General features: G+C 37.6%; 2 protein-coding genes, 1 long non-coding RNA gene and 1 pseudogene across 3 annotated transcripts; 1 reads left to right on the top strand and 3 right to left on the bottom strand.

Annotated features, from left to right (window-relative positions):
* Window positions 1-602: 602 nt before the first annotated feature.
* Window positions 603-9,383, bottom strand: LOC131310420 (probable serine/threonine-protein kinase PBL3; annotated as a pseudogene).
* LOC131310417 (DEAD-box ATP-dependent RNA helicase 21-like) lies at window positions 7,265-11,542 on the bottom strand. The gene is made up of 2 exons (XM_058337415.1): window positions 9,244-11,542; window positions 7,265-8,466 (listed from the first exon to the last, which is right to left on the bottom strand). Exon 1 carries the CDS (start codon window positions 11,392-11,394, stop codon window positions 9,295-9,297), a length of 2,100 nt encoding a protein of 699 aa, XP_058193398.1. The 5' UTR covers window positions 11,395-11,542; the 3' UTR covers window positions 7,265-8,466; window positions 9,244-9,294.
* On the top strand, window positions 8,041-18,295 carry LOC131310423 (uncharacterized). Its single transcript, XR_009195208.1, has 2 exons — window positions 8,041-8,172; window positions 18,125-18,295. It is a non-coding gene; the product is annotated as an uncharacterized LOC131310423 (long non-coding RNA).
* On the bottom strand, window positions 13,690-19,000 carry LOC131310419 (probable serine/threonine-protein kinase PBL3). The gene is made up of 6 exons (XM_058337416.1): window positions 18,566-19,000; window positions 16,338-16,675; window positions 15,824-15,959; window positions 15,113-15,249; window positions 14,902-15,025; window positions 13,690-14,316 (listed from the first exon to the last, which is right to left on the bottom strand). Exons 1-6 carry the CDS (start codon window positions 18,633-18,635, stop codon window positions 13,868-13,870), a joined length of 1,254 nt encoding a protein of 417 aa, XP_058193399.1. The 5' UTR covers window positions 18,636-19,000; the 3' UTR covers window positions 13,690-13,867.
* Window positions 19,001-22,209: the final 3,209 nt, after the last annotated feature.

The raw sequence follows: 22,209 nt of genomic DNA on the forward strand, positions 1-22,209 counted from the left end.
GAAAAATAAGTTACTATTTGACTTTTAAAGTCAAATCTAGGCTGTTTGTTTGAACGTAAAATGTTTTACCTATTTTCCGGTGTTTGGTTGTGTAAAAAATGAAAAATACATTTACATGTAAAATATTTTCCATCAATTGGATGAAAATGACTTACCCATAAATCTTCTGTAAATTATTTTCAATTTCAATAATCTCAAATATCTCCACCATTTAAGCCCCCCTCTTTACACTATTTTTGTTGATTTATGAAAATATTTTCAAGTGCCAAGCAAACACCGAAAAATAAAAGTTTAAAGTTTGTTTTCTGAAAAAACATTTTACATCGAAAAAAACGAGCCCTGGTATCTACTTCTAACAAAATACTAGTTCTTTAGTTTTCATATTGACCGTTTATAATTACTTTTCCAACGATTGCTAACTGATGATCGTTTGCTGTGGTGAACCAAAAAGGAAAATATATTAAAAAAAGACTAAACTAAACTCTTCAAAATGTACATGTATTTTGGAACATTTCGAAGTTAATATTGGGGCAGGCAAAAATAAATAATCTGTTAAATAACCTGTGCATGTGGCTAACAATGTTCGATCAACTGACTTCTGTAGAGATAATTTTATCCGCAATCCATGTTCGATCAACTGACTTTTGTATAGATAATTTTATCCGCAATCCATCCGAGACATCACAAAAGTAGAACCGGGATGAACCCGCACAATACCTCAATCAACCTTTTTTTTTTAACGGCAAAAAAGAATATTACTATTAATCTTTGAAAACAAATAACAAAGATTAAAGGGATTCAAAACCGTCGTAGGAGGCATCCCAACACACCGGCGATCGCATGCCACCAGGACCCGAAGGGAAAAAACACCAATCCGCGAATGGCATACTAGCATTGTACGTCATGACCCAAAGAAAAAAAAACAACCGCGATCACATTCCTCAATCAGCGTTGTACGTCATACCAGTTGTGTTGCTTTTGCATTGGGTGGTGCACAATGAATTGAACTTTGTTAATCTACTGCAAGCAATTTCAGTTGGCAATGGAACAGACACAAACATACAACTTTTGCACCACCCAACAACATATTCAGAGCTACCTTCGACATATCGTAAAACCATATAGCCGGTAATTACATGTTTTACATGCATTATGCAAGTTTCGTCGAAAAAGTACCTGAATAACATTGCATGTGAACAAGTTACAGAAAAACAAAAGCCAAAGGAAAAAAAAATCTAAACCCGGGACATATATCTGCTCAACCTGATGACTGCTGGTGGGTTGGCAATGAGGACGCAGTGGGTTTCCGATCCGTCGATGACCTGTGAGGTCTACTTGGTGACTTACGATTAGAATCAGAAACAGTCTGGTGGTCTGATAGGGAGTTTTTGGAAGCAGTTTTGGGAGCCTAAACTTGTTCTAGCATTTCTAAAACATCTATTATTTGTGGTCGGAGTCTAGGCTCAGCACATAAACACTGTAAGGCAAGGGTAGAAGCTGTATAAGCTGCTTTACGGGGATACTGACCTGCTAACTTGGTGTCCATTATCCTGAATACTTTCCGACTATCGCCCAAATATGGCTTTGCCCAATCCACTAGATTCTGCTCCACACCAAGCTTTGATTTATCGACAGCACTGCGTTCCGTCAGTAGTTCCAACAAAAGTTACAAAACCACCCCAAAACTGTACACATCACTTTTTGTCATCAAATGACCTGTTCATCAGCCAAGAGCTTTAGCGCAAAGAATTTTCATTATCTTGAGGCCACATAAGAATCATGGATTTATGCAGGAATTTACCAAAAGGTAGGACAACTATAAGGGATTAACCAAATAAATAAATTTAGCCCACTATTAAAGAATCTCAAGTCAAAGAAAATACAAAAATGTGCACACAACATGAGGATGCACAACTTATGCCGATATGGCTATTGCTATTCCAGTGAGAATCATTGGTCCACTAACTGATCAAAGCTGGCTGCTTTCAAATGATTTTTGTGAGAAAGAGAGTTTATTTGGACTTTTTGGAAGCACCTGGTGGCTTCATCGTGAAAGAGCATTTATAATCTCAGTTTTTTATGGGTTTTTTTTTTTTATAGTAATCCCTCTTTTGTGCTTCCTCCCTATATTTTCTTGTCTTAGTGGTGCCTGTATTACCAACATTTTAATCCTTTCAAGTACATGACGCCCTTTTTTCGCTAAAAAAAAAAAAGAAAAAAAGGAAAAAAGAAAATTTTGTTTGCAAAGTTGGCAAAAATTAATACTTCGCAAGGGCAAGTTCGGTACCTGTAGCAACATATTCTGGTGCTGCATAGCCATGAGTACCCACCACTTGAGTGGAAACATGCGTCCTATCCCCAGTTGGTCCTGCCTTAGCCAATCCAAAATCGGACAGTTTTGCATTGAAATCCTGCATCCCTCAAGCCATGATAAGTAGGAAATCCACAACCACAAACTATTTCATACAAGCAATTGCGAATATTAGAAATGCTGTTAGCCTGTTTAGCATACCGAGTCTAGTAGACTATTAGAAGCCTTGAAATCTCGATAAATGACTTGCACTTCGGCATCATGCAGAAACGAGAGACCCCTAGCGGCACCTATTCCCACTTTGATCCTTGTTGCCCATGGAAGTGGCTCGGCCCCTCCTGCAAAACAAGACATGGAGTCGGGTCACATCATAAGAGCGAAAAGAACTCACTTTCATCTAAAACAACAACAAAAGCTTTACTTCATTCAAAATCCCAAACGTTCATCCGAACGATGAAAATAGAACTAAATGAATACTGCACTTAAACTCCAGTAGATCCCTAAAGGACGCCTGGTTCACTATATTGAAGCAGTACGTCTTATACATGGTATTAAGTGAAAAATCCTTCAAGATCCAATATCCTTATTATCCAGCACTTGGTTTTCAAAATTCAGTTTTGCCTAGGGATGATTGCAATACCTAATTAGACAATTCAGCAATCGCCTAACAATAGCTGCACTTAACCTAATAGTCCTTTCTAGTATTTTCCCTCATAAGTTAACCGCAACAATTAAACCCCAGTCTATGAGTTCCCAAGGGCCAGGCAAAAGAAACAACCGAAACGAAAGACACTAGTATATATAAATATAAGGTCCAGAGAATTTCAATGTTAGTTTTATGTGAGAATTAAAAGGAGCTGATTTGAAAAATGATGCATGCTTCTGACTTATTCATTGGAATGTGCAACATACTTCGAAAGAGATGATTCTCCAAGCTTCCTTTGGGCATGAACTTGTATACCAACAGCCGGTTATCACCCTCAAAGCAATAGCCAACAAGTTTAACCAGATTTGGGTGACGAAGTTGGCCAAGATAGTTGACTTCTGTCTGCAAATGATTGGCTAAGTACATGAGCGAGGTAAAAATTGAAAACAACTTAAGGCTGAGTTTGGTCAAACTTATCCCAAACAGCATATTCTCAGACTTAGATCACAAAGTTATACTTTTTCGAGGGCTTATTAACCTTTTTGGTCCTCAAAGTATTGAGAAAATCTCAATTTCATTTCCAATATAAAATTGGAGACATTTAGAGCCCGTTCCAGAACACTTTCTTAAAAAATAAGTACTTATTTCACATTTTCAAACTCAAAAATAATGTAAATGAAAAATAATTTTTCAATTTTTTTTGCACCGTATTAAAGATCTCAATGAGATCTTTTAAACAAGATCCATAATGCATATTTTTAGATTTCAATAAGTCTATCATTTTTTAGCTTGAAATTGCCTTCTTAAAAAATAAGTACTTATTTCGAGTTCCGGAATGGGGCCTTAGTCCCCATAGTATCAATTTTGTACCAATCAAGTCCCCAAGTCTAACGCCGTTAGACTCATCCATCAAAATGAAGGGCACTATGTCAGTTCACCCACCCCTAAATTTCTGTCAAACTAAAAACGAAAGAAAAGAAAAGAGGAAATTTTTGTTAAAATAATACTCCCTTCGTCCCTTTTTTTGTGTCCGGTATTCCATTTTGGACTGTCCCTTAATAAGTGTCCATTTTGTAAAGTTAGGGGGGTAAAAGTTAGTGTATTGTCTATTTTGTCCCTAAAAGTAAATTTTATTTTGAAAAGTTAGTGGGTAAAAGTGTAATGATGATGGGTAAGTAGGGAAAGTGAAGGAAAAAGTTGATGTGAAAGGTGTAATGATAATGTCTTTTTAATAAGTTGGAGTTACGAAGTAAGACACTTAAAAAGGGACGGAGGGAGTAACGAAAAAGAAAAGAAAAGTAAAGAGGGTTGCAGCAGCCATGGTTGCTGACTGCCCCCAACCATCCTCCTCCTCTCGTTTTCTCCCCTCCTCTCTTCATCTTCTCCTCTCCTCTTCTTCTCCTCCTCTCCTCTTCCCTCGTCGATTTTTCTTCTTCTTTGCAAAAACCACCACGGTTTGTTGCCATTGCCGCCGCTGCTGTGAAGCGGCGCTGCAGTTGCGTATTAGTTGCTGCCGTCCCTCCCTCTCTCTCATACCACCACCGCCACCTTTCACCCACAACTACCACCAGTGCCAAACACCACACCACCACTGTTAAACCCCAATCACCACCCCCAACAGCCACCCAACACCTCTGCAAACACCCTCACCACGGCCAAACACCACCACCGAACACCACAATCACAACACATAACCCGAAATCACAATCAAAACCCTAACCCCATAGCGACAGAATTCCGAAATTTGAACGCCCCACTACCCAAATTCAAAATACAATTTACCAAACCTTTCGAATTCGGCCCGAGTTTGAAAATCAATCGCCACCACCATCACGCAGCAATCGCAAAATTCTACGGCTCGCAGTGGAGAGAGAGAGGAGCTGGTTAAGTCCCTTGCCCCGAGAATGGAAGAAATTCCCTGACTTGCCTTTTGCCCATGATTACGATTTGTATGAATTTGGGTATCCTTGACTGAAAATTACAAGGCGGTTTTTCTTTCCATAAAAGTTGGTTTTGAAAAAAAATATGGGGTGGGATGTCAAAGGCAAGTTTTTCTTTCCACAAAGCTGGTTTTGGAAAGAAAAAAAAAATGGTGGTGGGGATGGTTAAAGGCGAGTTGACACCGAGTCAACTCGGTACTGCTATTTTTTTTTAGAAAGTAACGAGAGACCGGAGGGATAAAGAAAAGGGGAAATTACAAGGGTGCCCTTCATTTTGACACGGCGTTAAACTTGGGGTCTTGATTGGTACAAAATTGTTACAATAGGGACTAAGGGGGTGTTTGGTTCCCACATTTTCAACTTCTCATTTTTTATTTTTTACATTTTGGTTGTTTGGTAGCCCATTTTGGAAATGTATTTTGGAGAATGTGTTTTCAGTTTTTGGTTCTCATTAATGACTTTTTAGATTTTCCTTGTTTGGCACCTACTTTTGAAAATGAGTTTTGCCAAAATAGATTCACTGATTTTCCTTAACCAGGGCAAAAGTGAGAAGTAGGGGGAAAGGTACTTTTTGCATTAACAGGTTTTCCCATTTTAGGTAAAATGATCAAATTACCCTAATTGATTTTTACAAAATACAAGTTTACCCTCACTAAATGTTAACTTAACTTACCTTCTTTTTTTTTAATTTGGTTCTAGGGCTCTTTAAGGGTGCTCATTGAAATGCTTTAGAGCCAAAAATTATTATGATCATTTAGGATAAAATGATCAAAAAATTAAAATATTTGCATCGATTTAAACGGATTAAAAATTGGAGTAATTAATTTTTTAACCATATATTTTTAATATATATAAAGGGTGTAAAAAGTTTTGTGTGTGCTGATACATTTAAAAAACGAAAAAAATTAATCATACATCTTTTAATATAGTAATAAGAACCAAGGGCAACATGGTAAAAAATCAACCCATAATTCATTTTGATCATTTATCTCCCAAACACTACTCTTCTGAAATGCATTTTGCACATATCATCCAAACACTCACCAGGATTCAAAATACATTTTGACCATAATTTAAAAAGCCAAAAAGTCAAAAAGCCAAAGATGAGAAGCCAAAAAGTAAGCTTCCAAACATTTTACCAAATTCAAAATTCATTCTGACTAAAAAGCCGAAAAGCCGAAAAGCCTAAAAGCCAAAAATGAAAAGCCAAAAAGTAGGCTCCCAAACACCCCCTTAAATGTCTTCAATTTTTAGATTGGGGACGAAATTGGATTTTCTTGAATACTTTGGGGACCAAAAAGGTTAATAAGCGATTTTTCGAGTAGTTTTTGGCAAGAAGAATCAAAGATTTAAACTTTCTGGCCAAAATCTAGAAAAAGTTCGCTAATGATTTTTTGCTCATTTTAAATTTTCCCAAATTTGGTCCAAATAATGTTCAATTGTCTGATTCTTCGTAAAAGTGAAAATTTGACAACAAGCTCAAAACAAATTTTACTATGAAGACAGAAATAAACCAATACGAAACAACTCAAGTAAACTCAGCCTTGGCTACTAATAAAGAAGAACATACCAACCACTCCTTGTGACCCCGGAAACCCTCTGGTTTAAGCCTTTTGACAGCAATAACCATCCCAGATCCAGGCTTCACAGCAGTAAGTGTATGTTCATCAATCCACCCTTTGAAAACATAACCAAACCCTCCTTCATCAAGAAGACTGTCGGGATGGAAGTTTCTAGTGGCGTTCTTTAACTCGTTAAAAGAGAAGACTTTCGGCGCTCTTTCCTCTGGAAACACCTGAAGAAATGCTTGTCTAGCTGGAATTTTTCGAGGTCTCTGAGGGAGACAGAGAAGGAAAATATAATTCACAGTACCAAGACCCAAAACAGGAACAACAGAAAAAAGAAATGTTATGCTTATTGAAGAGACCACAACTAAGCAGTTTTTCACCCACTAATTCTGATTCTCATATCAACTGCAACTAAGTCAAACTAATTCGACCACCTCCTTTCTTATTTCATCACTTCCGTCAAAACTTGAAATTCATCATCTCATTGAAACAAATTGCCAACATTCACATCGAACGTGACAAAAAGAATTAACCATTTAACTTTTTTCTGGACAGTTGTTTGCTGTTAAGAATGTTGATCAGCCAGGAAAATAGAAGACTAATGATTATCACAAACATCAGACGTTTACTGCAACGCACAGATTGATGACTGAATTCAAATCACATTAACAAGGCTCCCTTTCAGCCAGTTTTACACGCATATAGACTAAAGAAGAGGATACCCTGCACGGCTGCGCAATCCTTCTTTTACTAGAAAATGGTTACATAATGTTTCCTAATATTATGCAAACAGAAGGGGGGGTTTCGCGGGCTAATTTTGGGATGTTCTGTGTGCTCTTTTTATGGTTTTGGGTGGTCTAGGGCTTAGGTGTTGGGGTTTTATGGTTGGCCTCTTGCCAACCTTTTAATCTCTGTACTTTTTTTTTACACTAAAATTTTTCTCTTTTGCTGTTAAAAAAATACTTAATATATTATGCTAATAGAAGCATGCTTCTCGTGTAATAGAAAGTTTGCCTTACATGATCATTTACTAGAATCATATATTATTGACACTCGAGGGGGTGGCTTCTTTTTCGTTTGCTTATGACTTAATCTCAACTGTCAGTTTAGTGAATATTAAAAAACCTCTGATGTCAACCCATGGCGTAGTGGTAGTCACCTAACAACTAGGGGACTCACTCCGACTCAGGAAGCCTTTGACCTTGGGTTCGACTCTCATCCGCGTGCAATCAATTCTTATGTTCGGTTAGTCCATACAGACTTTGCCCCGGCTTTAAATGGGACTCCGCCAATGGATTGTGGGATTGGTCCCGGAGTAGTTGAGTCTATTGGACTGGATACCGAGTTTTCAAAAATAACCTCTGATGCCATATACTTACCGGATCATAGCTTACAACTGTATATTTTGCGAACCCTGATGTAGATGCAAGCCCAAATCGACCGCTGAACAAAGGGCCTAAACCACAACAGAATTCAACACTGTTCTAAGAGGATGACCCCAATTTAGTCTCCGACGTAGAGCATTTCAGTACAATTTACATCCATTCGGGAAAATACAAAAGAAGCCTTATTGGACTTAAAAACCAAATTTCAAGAAAAAACATCAATCCCCCAAAGCGGATTAATCAAATGAACGGGAAATCATGAAATTTCTTGGCAACAAATATAATTTCACATATCCCCGAAACCAAAAAAATTGCAGAACAGGTATTGGCATCTAACACATTCATGTTCCTATTCTGCACTTTATGCTCCAGTTGCCACTTGCCACAATCTCCTCCCTTCTTGATGGCCCCTTTTCAATGCACACAACAATCATGACATCATCATGGCCGAACCTCAACCCATACATCCATCATTCACTACCGGTAGTGTAATGACTATGAGACTTTTTATTCAGCTTAACAAAAGTAACTAACGGTACTCTTTAACTCTCTTCCAGAGCTGATATCTTCTACAGTAAAGTTAGTATCCACTCCTTTTGCCTTAGTACCATTTCACCTAAAAAGTAAAAACTAAAGATTCTTCTTCAAAGGTCAACCTAAGAAATATAGTAACTCCCAATTTCAATTTCAACTATTAAGAGTACACTACTAGCAAACATTGCACTTCCATACATCCTATGAAATTACACCTAGCAAGTTCATCCATAACCAGTACCCTGTTAGCTCCATTAGTGTGACATGTTGACCAAGTGTACAATCTTGGGAAAAGTTCTTCGATGAAATACTTGCAAAAAGGCCCCACCCGTTCCAATATTCTTATGCAGAATTCGGTTCATATGTTGACAAAAACTTGAACGACAATTATAAAACTGATGATTGGAATTTTCAATCTTAAGACTTCAATGCACAATACACAGACTGCTAACTTGACTGTAAGACAAAATGGGACAAGGGGGAATCCTTGGGAGTTCAGCATTATCCCCACCATATTGACAAAGGCATAGATATCCAATCAGGACCTAACATGAAAGAAACCAATGGATTGCAGAAAAAATAGAATTTTCTAAAATTACGACTGAATGGTAGTTAACTATAAAGTGAGCGGACAAAATTCAACCAACAGAGATACACCCAAAATAAACCAATAAAAATTAACAGAGACAGATGTGCAAATCCTTAACAAATACCATCATGTAGGTCCAAGTTGATAGTTTAGGAATACCATTGCAGGAAAGAAAAGATAGTAATACATTGTCAAAATACTCATGAATACTTTCAGCACATTACTTCTTACTACCACATTCTAGTTGCTTGTATTTCAAACCAAACTTACTTCCTGGAATGGAGCAGCAACGAAAGTCTTCAAGCCCATTTAACCGCTGCTTTAGGGAGCAAACACAGTGTCATTTCGCCTAGGTGGTCTGTCGGGAATAGTTCCTGGCTTGAATTTTGAAGACTCGTGTCGTGCCAATTCTGGGGGCACCGGACTGTTACTCTGTATGAGCATCTGCTTCAAATCATAAAAGACATCAGTGTCATGCAAAGTCAAGAAGGTTGTTGCCACACCCGTCTTTCCTGCACGACCTGTTCTCCCAATACGATGTGTGTACATTTCAATGTTACCGGGCATATCATAATTGATCACATGGGCCACATCAGGAATATCAATGCCACGCCCTGCTACATCTGTTGCAACCAGCACATTGTATCTCTTCGCCCTGAAACCTTCAAGACTAATTTCTCTCTGCTCCTGTGACTTCCCACCATGCAAAGTTGTCACGCGATAACCAGCCTTATCCAAAGCTTTGGCGATGCCATCAGCATTCTTCTTAGTGTTTATGAACACAATAGCTGTCTTATCTCCAAGTTCATCCAACAACTTCTGCAACTTATACAATTTCTCTGAGTCCTTCACCATGATCACATGCTGGCTGATTAGGTCAGTTGCCTTTCCTGCAGTACCAATCGTGACAACTACGGGATTTCTCAGATACTTTCTAGCAAGTCGCTCCACAGCCGGAGGCATCGTAGCGCTGAACATATAAGTAGTCCGGTAAATCTTCTTCTCATCAAGCTCTTCATCTTCGTTCTCAGGTTTGAAATTGCTCGAAGGCATCGCATCAAGCACACCCACAACTTGTGGCTCGAAACCCATATCGATCATCCGATCGGCCTCGTCGAGCACCACATAATTACACTGATTCAAAACAGCATAACGCCTCTCCAAGCAATCAATTAGACGCCCAGGCGTTGCAATCACCACCTCACAACCTTGCCTAATCTTAAACCCTTGCTCCTCAATCGACTGCCCACCAACTATCGAAACCACTTTAATCCCTAAATAATGAGCAAACTTGACAGTCTCATCCTCAATCTGCTGAGCAAGTTCTCGGGTAGGGGCCATGACCACGGCATAAGGCCCCTCAGCCTCATTCTCCTCAGTTATGGGCGGAAGCCTAGTTATATAAGTAAGCATGGGAAGTACAAACGCAGCGGTCTTACCTGAGCCAGTTTCAGCAATGCCAATGACATCCCTCTGCTGCAACCCCAACGGGATAGCCGCCATTTGAATGGGGGAAGGCTTCTTGTACCCAGCCCTGTCCACAGCCCTCAGAAGCTCAGCGCTCAATCTGCTCTCAACCCAGCTCCTCATAGGCCTGGGAATCCTCGACCCCTTGTAGGATATGTTAAAATCCTCCCTGAAAATCCTCCAATCCCTCTCCGTCATCTCCTCCAGGTTCTTGTCCGACCAGTGCCTATCCACCCGCATGTCGAAAGTATCGTACAAATCGGCAGCCTCATCCTTGAGCCGCTGCGCGGCGGCCTCCTCGGGCCTCTCCTCGATACCGTCCTTCTTACGGATCTCGTCACGGAGGTCCTTCTCGTTCTTGGCGGCGAGTTTTTTCTGCTCGCGTCGGTCCATGCCGGCGCGGAAGCCACGGCCGAAGAGGAGGCGAGCCTCGTGGGGGTTCTGGTAGAGGAAGTTCATGTCGCGCGAGGTGTCCTCGGTGTTCTCCCAGTCAAAAGAGAATCGGAACTTCTCGCTAGGTTTGATAACCCTCTTCTTGGGTTTCTTCGAGCCCAGGTACTGCTCCTTGATGGACTCGATCTCTTTCTCCTTCTCGCGTTCGGCGAGCTTCTCGAGCCGGGCTCGCTCCTTGGCCCTCTGCTCCTCCTCCCGCTCCCGCTCCCGATTCCGCCGCTCCGAATCGCGTTCCCGTTCTCGTTCGCGGTCGTAATCGCGAGAGGAGCGGTGGTGGTTGGAGCGGGCGTGGGAGTCGTGGTGATCGGACGACGGGGTTTTGGAATCGAGCGGTGAAGGGCGGTGGTGGAGTAGTAACTGCTCGGAGCGGCGTTTCTGCTCAGCGATTTCTTCTTCCCGTTTTTGAAGGGCTATCTGCTCTCGTTGAGCTTTGGTGAGGAATACCGGCTTCTTGGAGTCGATGGGGCCAACGCCGCCGCCGTCATCGAATGGCCGTTTCATCGCGGTGTGGCGTCGAAGATGATGAACGAGGGATGAGGAAGGCTGATGAACGAGGGATGAGGAAGGCGGTTGAGAAGGATTGAATGTTACAAAGATTATACCACGTAGTAGTGACCTCCGTAGGGTAGGGTTTGAGAGGCGACTGTTGTAATCAAAGGCCTCAAACTGAAGGCTCAGTTATAAACCTTTTTTTTTTTGGGAAAATTCAAAAGAACACCTAAACTTTTCATGAATTCTAAAAAAATACCTAGACTTTAATTAATTGCAAAAAAACACCCGAACTTATCATTCCGTTAACAATTAGGCACCTATTATCTAATTCCGTCAATTGATAACATATGGAGCTAATGGAAGGCGGTTTATCTTCTTCTTTTTTTACATTTCTTTTTTTTAAATAATAAATAAGTGTGCAATAAAATTCTTTTTTAATATTATTTATCAAAAATTACTCTTAATCCAATTTTTTAATATTTACAAAAATAACTCTAACCCATCTCCCCTCTTTTTTTACTTTCAAAATTTACTTTTCCCCCTCTCTCTAGATTTTTTGCATTTTCTTCTAAGAATTTTCACCCCCTTTTTACTATTTGCATTCTCTTTTCTTTTCCTTTTTCTTTTTCTTTTTCTTTTTTGAAGTTAATTTGTTACATTACGAATTAATGTGTGGAAAAATAAAGTAAAAAAAGATAATGTTATAAATACACATAAAGATTAAAAAAAAGAAAGAAAGAAAAAGAAAGTAGTGAGTGCTATGAATATCGAAATGGATTATGAAAAGCACTACCTTTTCTTCTTTCTCGTTGTACCTCGTATGTTTTCTTTCCTATTTGGACTACATTGCATGTCGAATCCATTCCTAAAATAATACTAGGAGTATACTTCACATGTGAAACCAAAGAATGCTTTCAAATCAAAAGCGAAAGTACACTACTTAGGGTGGGTTGGATTGTAGCTCAGAGCAACTTAAATAAAAAATTAAGGGAAATGATATTAGCACTTCAAAAATTGATGCAGGCATTCCAAAATCAATGTAATTTCAAAGCCACTTTCCTTTGTTTTTTGGAGTGCCTGCATCAATTTTTGGAGTGCCAATATCATTTCCCAAAAATAAATGTAAAATTTTAGTCCAAATAATTTTAACCCTACTAACCTATTTTAGCCCAGCCCCACTGTCTATATTATAAAACAAAGCGATTTTTTATCTACCCATACAAACATGAGCATGTCTCCAGCCGTCAAATTGAAATAGTTAGATTGAATCATTGATTCCAATTGAAATAGTTAAATTGAATCATTGATTCCAACCTACTTCACTCACGCCTATCTATCTAACCCACTCCTCGGTGTACGAAGAAGAGTTATCGCCCACCAATCAGCCGGAGAAAATCATGGCCGCATACTTGAATATGTTGGCCACAAGGTAGTGCTTAAACTTTTTGGGCTTCTTAGGCTTGATTTGGATTCGCATGTTTCAATTTCTCAAGTATAAAAACAATTGAAATAGGTTTTAAATAACTTTTAAAAATCTTTATTTTTTGTGATCCAAATTCGGACCGATCGCCTCAATCTCTATACGCATCTTCTCCATATCCACGAAAATCAATTTGGTTCCCTCTCTTTGGTAAGACTCCCCTCATCCTCAATTTTGCTTTCCGAAATTGGGATTTTGCTAAAGTTATGTGACCTGTTGCAGTAATTGCCTTCGATTGGGAATTTCATTTCCCACTGCTAATAAGTATTGGGAGTGTTATTTTCTAGGGCGCTGCTATTCGCAACCTTCTATTTTCTCCCACAGCCTGTTAAAAATTTTCAATTATACTCGACAATTCGTTACCGAAATTGAGATATATTTTCAACATCCAATTACCGAAATATAATATTTTTTTCAACAGATATTTACCGGAAATGTATGTTCGGTAGTTGTTTACCGAAAGTTGAACATATTTTCGACATGTAATTACCGAAATATAATCTTGTTTTCAACAACAATTTACCGAAATGTTATTTATGATTTTCAACAACCATTTACCGAAATGTAATGGGCTATGGAAGAAAATAAAGGGTTGCAAATAGCGACGCCCTTTTTCTAATACACGGCCTTTTGATTATATCAGTTTGATTTTCCAAACTTTGATTGGGAGTTTGATTTTTGCTAATACACAAACTGTGAAGTTTTCCAACTTGCTTTTGCATTGGGTGGTGCAGAATGAATTGAACTTTGTTAATCTACTGCAAGCAATTTCAGTTAGCAATGGAACAGACACAAACATACAACTTTTGCACCACCCAACAACATATTCAGAGCTACCTTCGACATATCGTAAAACTATATAGCCGGTAATTACATGTTTTACATGCATTATGCAAGTTTCGTCGAAAAAGTACCCGTATAACATTGCGTGTGAACAAGTTACAGAAAAACAAAAGCCAAAAGTAAAAAAAAAAAAAATCTATACCCGGGACATATATCTGCTCAACCTGACGACTGCCGGTGGGGTGGCAATGAGGACGCAGTGGGTTTCCGATCCGTCGATGACCGGTGAGGTCTACTTGGTGACTTACGATTAGAATCAGAAACAGTCTGGTGATCTGATAGGGAGTTTTTGGAAGCAGTTTTGGGAGCCTGAACTTGTTCTAGCGTTTCTAAAACGTCTATTATTCGTGGTCGGAGTCTAGGTTCAGCGCATAAACACTGTAAGGCAAGGGTAGAAGCTGTATAAGCTGCTTTCTGGGGATACTGACCTGCTAACTTGGTGTCCATTATCCTGAATACTTTCCGTTTATCGCCCAAATATGGCTTTGCCCAATCCACTAGATTCTGCTCCACACCAAGCTTTGATTTATCGACAGCACTGCGTCCGGTAAGTAGTTCCAACAAAACCACCCCAAAACTGTACACATCACTTTTTGACGTCAAACGACCTGTTCATCAGCCAAGAGCTTTAGCGCAAAGAATTTTCATTGTCTTGAAGCCGCATAAGAATCGTGGATTTATGCAGGGATTTACCAAAAGGAAGGACGACCATAAGGGATTAACCAAATAAATAAATTTAGCCCACTATTAAAGAATCTCAAGTCAAAGAAAATACAAAAATGTGCACACAACATGAGGATGCACAACTTATGCAGATATGCCTATTGCTATACCAGTGAGAATCAACGGTCCACTAACTGATCAAAGCTGGCTGCTTTCAAATGATTTCTGTGAGAAAGAGAGTTTATTTGGACTTTTTGGAAGCACCTGGTGGCTTCATCGTGAAAGAGCATTCATAATCTCTGTTTTTTATGGGGGTTTTTTTTTTTATAGTAATCCCTCTTTTGTGCTCCCTCCCTATTTTTTCTTGTCATCGTAGGACTAGTGGTACCTGTATTACCAACATTTTAATCCTTTCAAGTACATGACACCCTTTTCGCTCAAAAAAAAAAAAAACAAGAAGAAGAAGAAGAAGAAGAAAATTGTTTGCAAAGTTGGCAAAAATTAATACTTCGCAAGGGCAAGTTCGGTACCTGTAGCAACATATTCTGGTGCTGCATAGCCATGAGTACCCACCACTTGAGTGGAAACATGTGTCCTATCCCCAGTAGGTCCTGCCTTAGCCAATCCAAAATCGGACAGTTTCGCATTGAAATCCTGCATCCCTCAAGCCATGATAAGTAGGAAATCCACAACCACAAGCAATTGCGAATATTAGAAATGCTGTTAGCCTGTTTAGCATACCGAGTCTAGTAGAATATTAGAAGCCTTGAAATCTCGATAAATGACTTGCACTTCGGCATCATGCAGAAACGAGAGACCCCTAGCGGCACCTATTGCCACTTTGATCCTTATTACCCATGGAAGTGGCTCGGCCCCTCCTGCAAAAGACATGGAGTCGGGTCACATCATAAGAGCGAAAAGAACTCACTTTCATCTAAAACAACAAAAGCTTTACTTCGTTCAAAATACCAAACGTTCATCCGAACGATGAAAATAGAACTAAATGAATACTGCACTTAAACTCCAGTAGATCCCTAAAGGACGCCTGGTTCACTATATTGAAACAGTACGTCTTATAAATGGTATTAAGTGAAAAATCCTTCAAGATTCAATATCCTTATTATCTTGAACCTGGTTTTCAAAATTCGGTTTTGCCTAGGGATGATTGCAATACCTAATTAGACAATTCAGCAATCACCTAACAATAGCTGCACTTAACCTAATAGTCCTTTCTAGTATTTTCCCTCATAAGGTAACTTAACCGCAACAATTGAACCCTTGTCTATGAGTTCGCAAGGGCCAGGCAAAAGAAACAACCGAAACGAAAAGACACTAGTATATATAAATATAAGGTCCAGAGAATTTCAATGTTAGTTTTACGTGAGAATTAAAAGGAGCCGATTTGAAAAATGATGCATGCTTCCGACTAATTCATTGGAATGTGCAACATACTTCGAAAGAGATGATTCTCCAAGCTTCCTTTGGGCATGAACTCGTATACCAACAGCCGGTTATCACCCTCAAAGCAATAGCCAACAAGTTTAACCAGATTTGGGTGACGAAGTTGGCCAAGATAGTTGACTTCTGTCTGCAAATGATTGGCCAAGTACATGAGCGAGGTAAAAATTGAAAACAACTTGAGGCTGAGTTTGGTCAAACTTATCCCAAACAGCAAATTCTCAGACTTAGGTCACAAAGTTATACTTTTTCGAGTAGTCTTTGGCGAGAAGAATCAAAGATGTGAACTTTCTGGCCAAAATCTAGAAAAAGTTCGCCAATGATTTTTTGCTCATATTTTAAATTTTCCCAAATTTGGTACAAATAATTTTCAATTTTCCAATTCTTCCTCTAAGAGAAAATTTGACAAAAAGCTCAAAACGAATTTTACTATGAAGACAGAAATAAACCAATACGAAACAACTCAAGTTAACTCAACCTTGGCTACTAATAAAGAAGAAGGACATACCAACCACTCCTTGTGACCCTGGAAACCCTCTGGTTTAAGCCTTTTGACAGCAATAACCATCCCAGATCCAGGCTTCACAGCAGTAAGTGTGTGTTCATCAATCCACCCTTTGAAAACATAACCAAACCCTCCTTCACCAAGAAGACTGTCGGGACGGAAGTTTCTAGTGGCGTTCTTTAACTCGTTAAAAGAGAAGGCTTTCACATTAGGGGATGACAATATTTCACCTTCAGATCGAGGAGTAGGAAGATTTTCGGTGCTCTTTCCTCTGTAAGATGTAAATGCACATCTGGAACCACTTGAAGAAATGCTTGTCTTGCTGGAATTTTTCGAGGTCTCTGAGGGAGACAGAGAAGGAAAATATAAATCACAGTACCAAGACCCAAAACAGGAACAACAGAAAAAGGAAATGTTATGCTTATTGAAGAGACCACAACCAGGCAGTTTTTCACCCACTAATTCTGATTCTCATATCAACTGCAACTAAATCAAACTAATTCGACCACCTCCTTTCTTATTTCATTACTTCCGTCAAAACTTGAAATTCACCATCTCATTGAAACAAATTGCCATCATTCACATCATAACAAAAAGAATTAACCATCTAACTTCTTTCTGGACAGTTGTCGGCTGTTAAGAATGTTGATCAGCCAGGAAAATAGAAGACTAATTGATTATCACAAACATCAGACGTTTACTGCAATGCACAGATTGATGACTGAATTCAAATCACATTAACAAGGCTCCCTTTCAGCCAGTTTTACAGGCATAAATACTAAAGAAGTGGATACCCTACGTACACGGCTGCACAATCCTTCTTTTACTAGAAAATGGTAACATAATGTTTCCTAATATTATGCAAACAGAAGGGGGGGTTTCGCGGGCTAATTTTGGGATGTTCTGTGTGCTCTTTTTATGGTTTTGGGTGGGTCTAGGGCTTAGGTGTTGGGGGCTTTATGGTTGGCCTCTTGCCACCCTTATAATCTCTGTGCTTTTTTTTTACACTAAAAAATTTCTCTTTTGCTGTTAAAAAAATACTTAATATATTATGCTAATAGAAGCATGCTTCTCGTGTAATAGAACGTTTGCCTTACATGATCATTTACTAGAATCATATGTTTATCGACACTCGAGGGGGTGGCTTCTTTTTCGTTTGCTTATGACTTAATCTCAACCGTCAGTTTAGTGAATATTAAAAAACCTCTGATGTCAACCCATGGCGTAGTGGTAGTCACCTAACAACTAGGGGACTCACTCCGACTCAGGAAGCCTTTGACCTTGGGTTCGACTCTCATCCGCGTGCAATCAATTCTTATGTTCGGTTAGTCCATACAGACTTGTCCCGGCTTTAAATGGGAGACTCTGCCAATGGATCGTGGGATTGGTCCCGGAGTAGTCGAGTCTATTGGACTGGATACCGAGTTATCAAAAATAACCTCTATGCCATATACTTACAGATCATAGCTTACAACTGTATATTTTGCTAACCCTTATGTAGATGCAAGCCCAAATCGACTGCTGAACAAAGGGCCTAAACCACAACAGAATTCGAACACAGTTCTAAGAGGATGACCCCAATTTTAGTCTCCGACGTAGAGCATTTCAGTACAATTTACATCCATTCGGGAAAATACAAAAGAAGCCTTATTGGACTTAAAAATCAAATTTCAAGAAAAAAACATCAATCCCCCAAAGCAGATTAATCAAATGAACGGGAAATCATGAAATTTCTTGGCAACATATATAATTTCACATATCCCCCCGGAACCGAAAAAATTGCAGAACAGGTCTTGGCATCTAATCCAAAGCCTATATCATGGACAAGAACGGAGCTTGCAAAGCACCAACAAATTCATTCCTTACAAGAGATGAAAAAAACCCAAAACCAAACCATATTAGAAGAAAACATGGAATACCATATAAGCTTCAGACAAAGGCCAAATGAACCTGTATAATCGGGGTTCGTATTCAAAATCCTATATTACCCTCATAAATGCAGAAATTCTGTAAAGATGGGTACCTAAAGCACAGAGAAATGAATCGAAGGAAAATACCCACAACTGCAACCTTCCAAAAAACCGTCAAAACACAAAAAAGGAAAGTAATTTGGATGTGAAAAAACAGACTTACAGTTACAAGAACTCTAAAAATAAAAGTTTCCATTAATTTTATTTTTTTTTTGTTTTCTTTTAAAGCAATTAAGCAGAAGGTAGTGATTTATGTCTTACCAGAACTAGTATGGTGGCTTTGAGCAGTATCAACCCTGGCAGAAGAATCTATGCAGGCGCAGTTTCCCATCTTGTTCTCCAACCTCCAAAGATGAGAGAGAGAGAGTTTTTGGCAGACTCTTTTTGTCAACGAATTAAGGGGGAAAGTCCACTGATTTACAAGGGCCACTATCTACCAGCTCAAAGCTCAATCATACAAAGAGTACAGATGGGTTTGATTTCCTTTCCTCCTAGTTTCACACTTCGTGGGAGATTTTCTTGTCTGATTGAAAACGAAAACACACAAAATAGAAAAAGTGTAGTTTGAGCTGAGGAAGCATGTAGGTAAAAAAGGGCCTTTTCAAAAGAATGGGCCTGAAAAAAAGCCATAATTAGAGGAAGGAGAGAAGAAAAGGAGCGGGTGGGATAAGAAAGAGAACAACTTACATCAAACGCGAAAGGACTTTTTTGGTTTTTTAGACTCTAATAAACGTGTTCGTCGCTACCCCACATGATGATTTCTTTATTTTAGAGCAACCTTCCACCCTGACATGATAATTGTGGAATAATTTCTGAAGTTTGTTCTCTCACCTAATGTCTCTTTAATCATTCAAACTTGACCAGCTCACAAAAAAAAAAAAAACATATACTCTCCCGTTTTCTCCCGTTTTTAATTGAGAGTCAATTTTGAAAATTTTAACTATTTAAGTGGATATATAATGATTACACTTGCATTCAAATTTAATATATATTATTTTCAATATTACCCTTATATTCTACCTACTTTATAACACTTTATATTCACTTGCGATGGACACTTTTAAAAAATTATCAAATTCCTCTTTCCATTTTTGAAAAAGGACCTTCATTTCGAAACAATCCAAAATGGAATAATAAACTCTCAATTAGGAACTAAAGGAGTAAATGAATTTACTCCCCCGTCCTCATTCTTTAATCCCAATTAACACTTTTTTCCGTCCCAAAAAGATTGGCCCCCTTCAAAACTAAATAGGTAATATATAATGAATTTCGTCTTTTACCTTTCATTTTTTAAATTTGTAGTATAAAAAGTAAGAAAAGGTAATGATTGAAGGGTAAAATGAGAAAATAAGTTTTTGAAAGTGTAATGATGGTATTTCCTTGTATAGTTGAAATCTCCAAAAGGAATTAAAGAATGGAGACGGATGAAATATCAAATAAAAAAGTTCACGTAACATTATGAACTTGCCTTCGTATATAAAAAAAGTGACTCAAAAGGTAAGAATAGTTTCATAATTTCACATAAATAAAAGACAAAAAAAGAAAGAAAGAGTGTCAATGTGTAACAAGAGGTGTTAAAATCATTTCCTAGATAAAACTTGAATCTTGATAGTACTTTAATTGAAAAAACTTTTATCAAAGATTTTTCTCATCGTCAAATCCCGACCTGACCGTACTTTACGATTCTTAATTCTATAAAGAATTAAAAATGTTTGTTTTATGTTAAAAATAATATTAGTCGCGATAAATTTGCAACGATACTTGTACAATAACAGAAAGTCGGGTACTCTAATTGGAACTATAACGACTCTCGATAGTCAACCACCTTAGCCTAATCACTTGAATCTTGAGGGATTGTGGAACGTGTTGTGTTTGGATAGTTGTGTATAAGTCTGTCAATAGATCGGATCCAATCCGAAAAATTCAATTCGAATCCGATAACATCTGTCTGAAAATCAGATAATTCGAATTCGGTAATTCAAATACGGATCGGGTCGGATTAAATCCGTTATCAATCCGATCTGAACTTTTAAAAAAAAAAAACAAAAAAAAAACTGTAAATTTTTATTTTGAAAAAAAATTGTTTAAGAAGTTGTATTTTTTTTTTTTTGAAAATATTTTTTTTTGAATTTTTTTTTTTTTGCTAAAATTTTTGAAGTAAAAAAAATTTCGGATCGAATTCATATTTTCGAATCGGATCCGATTATTCGGATTACCACTGTCAGATTCGAATTTATCTGATCCGGTCCATTGACAAACCTAATTATGTATGTAGCATTTTTGGTTGGGGAGCTTGTCGATCTTGACAAGATTGAACACATCAAATAGCCTATTCTTTCCTATATATAATGAAATCTGTCATTGATCTCTTTATAGTTTCATTCAATTTCTTGTTGGATGTATCTTTTTGCTTCTTTTTTTTCTTTTTCTCTGGCCTTTTCTATGTTTCAAGTCTTTCATTATATCTTGAGTTGGCCTCCTCGATGTACCATTTATCGAGTTTTAATAAATTTTTTTTTGCTGACAAAAAAAAAACCTATTATTTTTCTTGTGTTTCATGACTCTAAGATAGTTTTTTTTTTAGTGAAAAATTAGTTAATTTCCGGAGATGGTCTTATTTTCTTAGAGCATCCACAGTGGAAAAACCAAAAGTCAATAATCAAAAGTTGCCACATCATCTTTTGATTATGTATTTAAGGGGTTGCTAAGGTTAGCTATGTAGAGGTCTACAATGGTACAATCAAATTTGAATAATTAAAAACTTGCCACATCACCATTTCAATTTATAAAAATCTAAAAATTGTGAACATAGAAAATATATTTTTTAAAATAGGTTTCAAACTAATAAAAATAGGTTATTAGAAAAAGAAAAAATAGTTTTTTGAAAACTTTGATTTAAAAAAAAAGTTTTCGGGAAAAAGTTTCAAAAAAACAGTTTTCGAATAAAAAAATAGTTTTTGAAATTTTTTTAAAGAACAGTATTTGAAAAAAGAATTTAATAAATAATAGTTTTTGCAAAAATAAATAAATAACATTTTTGAAAAAAAAGTTTTGGTAAAAAAATAGAAACTTTTTTTTAAAAGTATTTTTCTTAGAAATATGTTGAAAATGGAAGAGAGAGAAGGTTTTTGTGTTATGATGGTGTATTTGATTGAAGAAATGTGGGAACAACTAAATTTGATTATTGTCAAAAAGTTGATAATTTTAATTATCCAATGGTTAAAATTTAATGAGTTGCAAAGAGGTTACTAACTTTGATTATTCCACCGTGAGCTTTTTTTTAAATAAATATTACTAATTTTAACAATATTTTAATTTTAATTATATCACTGTAAATGTTCTTATATGAACTCAAAAGTAATTCTTTCTAGACCCAAGTTTCCCTCTACACCTTTTGAAAAACTTTTTGGTTTGTTCCCAAAATGGCATCATCTTCCATCTCACTCTAAATCTTTTTGCCTACCCGCACCAGGTCCAAAACCATGTCCAAAACCATCCGTCATCGGCCTATGCCTCCATCATCATACATTCAGACCCACTCACATGGAAATCACTTAAATTAGGGGTGGAGCCTGGGCCCGGATCCGGTCCCAATATGTAGCTCTGCCATTGAGACCATTGGGCCCCGTTTCCAAACTCAAAATAAGTACTTATTTTTAAAGAAGATAATTTTAAATTCAAAAATTATGTGCTTATGCAAATAAATTTATTATCAATATGGATCTTATTTGATAGATCTCATTAAGATCTTTTAAATGGTGCAAAAAATTTAAAAAATTATTTTTCATATACATTATTTTTGAGTTTGAAAATGTGAAATAAACTGCTTATTTTTCAAGAAGGTTTCTGAAACGGGGCCTATAAGCCTATAATTTTTAGATTTCAATAAGCCTATAATTTTGAGC

This window comes from Rhododendron vialii, chromosome 12a, assembly GCF_030253575.1.
Source record: "Rhododendron vialii isolate Sample 1 chromosome 12a, ASM3025357v1".
In the NCBI taxonomy this organism is placed as follows: Eukaryota; Viridiplantae; Streptophyta; class Magnoliopsida; order Ericales; family Ericaceae; genus Rhododendron; species Rhododendron vialii.

What these genes read in the sequence shown, in the direction of transcription:
- LOC131310417 (XM_058337415.1), bottom strand. Translation starts at nt 11,394, where the DNA reads ATGAAACGGCCATTCGATGACGGCGGCGGCGTTGGCCCCATCGACTCC.
- LOC131310419 (XM_058337416.1), bottom strand. Translation starts at nt 18,635, where the DNA reads ATGGGAAACTGCGCCTGCATAGATTCTTCTGCCAGGGTTGATACTGCT. An exon ending in AAGCCACCATACTAGTTCTG is followed by an intron (nt 16,676 to 18,565) that starts GTAAGACATAAA and finishes TGTCTCCCTCAG; the next exon opens with AGACCTCGAAAAATTCCAGC. An exon ending in AGGGTCACAAGGAGTGGTTG is followed by an intron (nt 15,960 to 16,337) that starts GTATGTCCTTCT and finishes AATCATTTGCAG; the next exon opens with ACAGAAGTCAACTATCTTGG.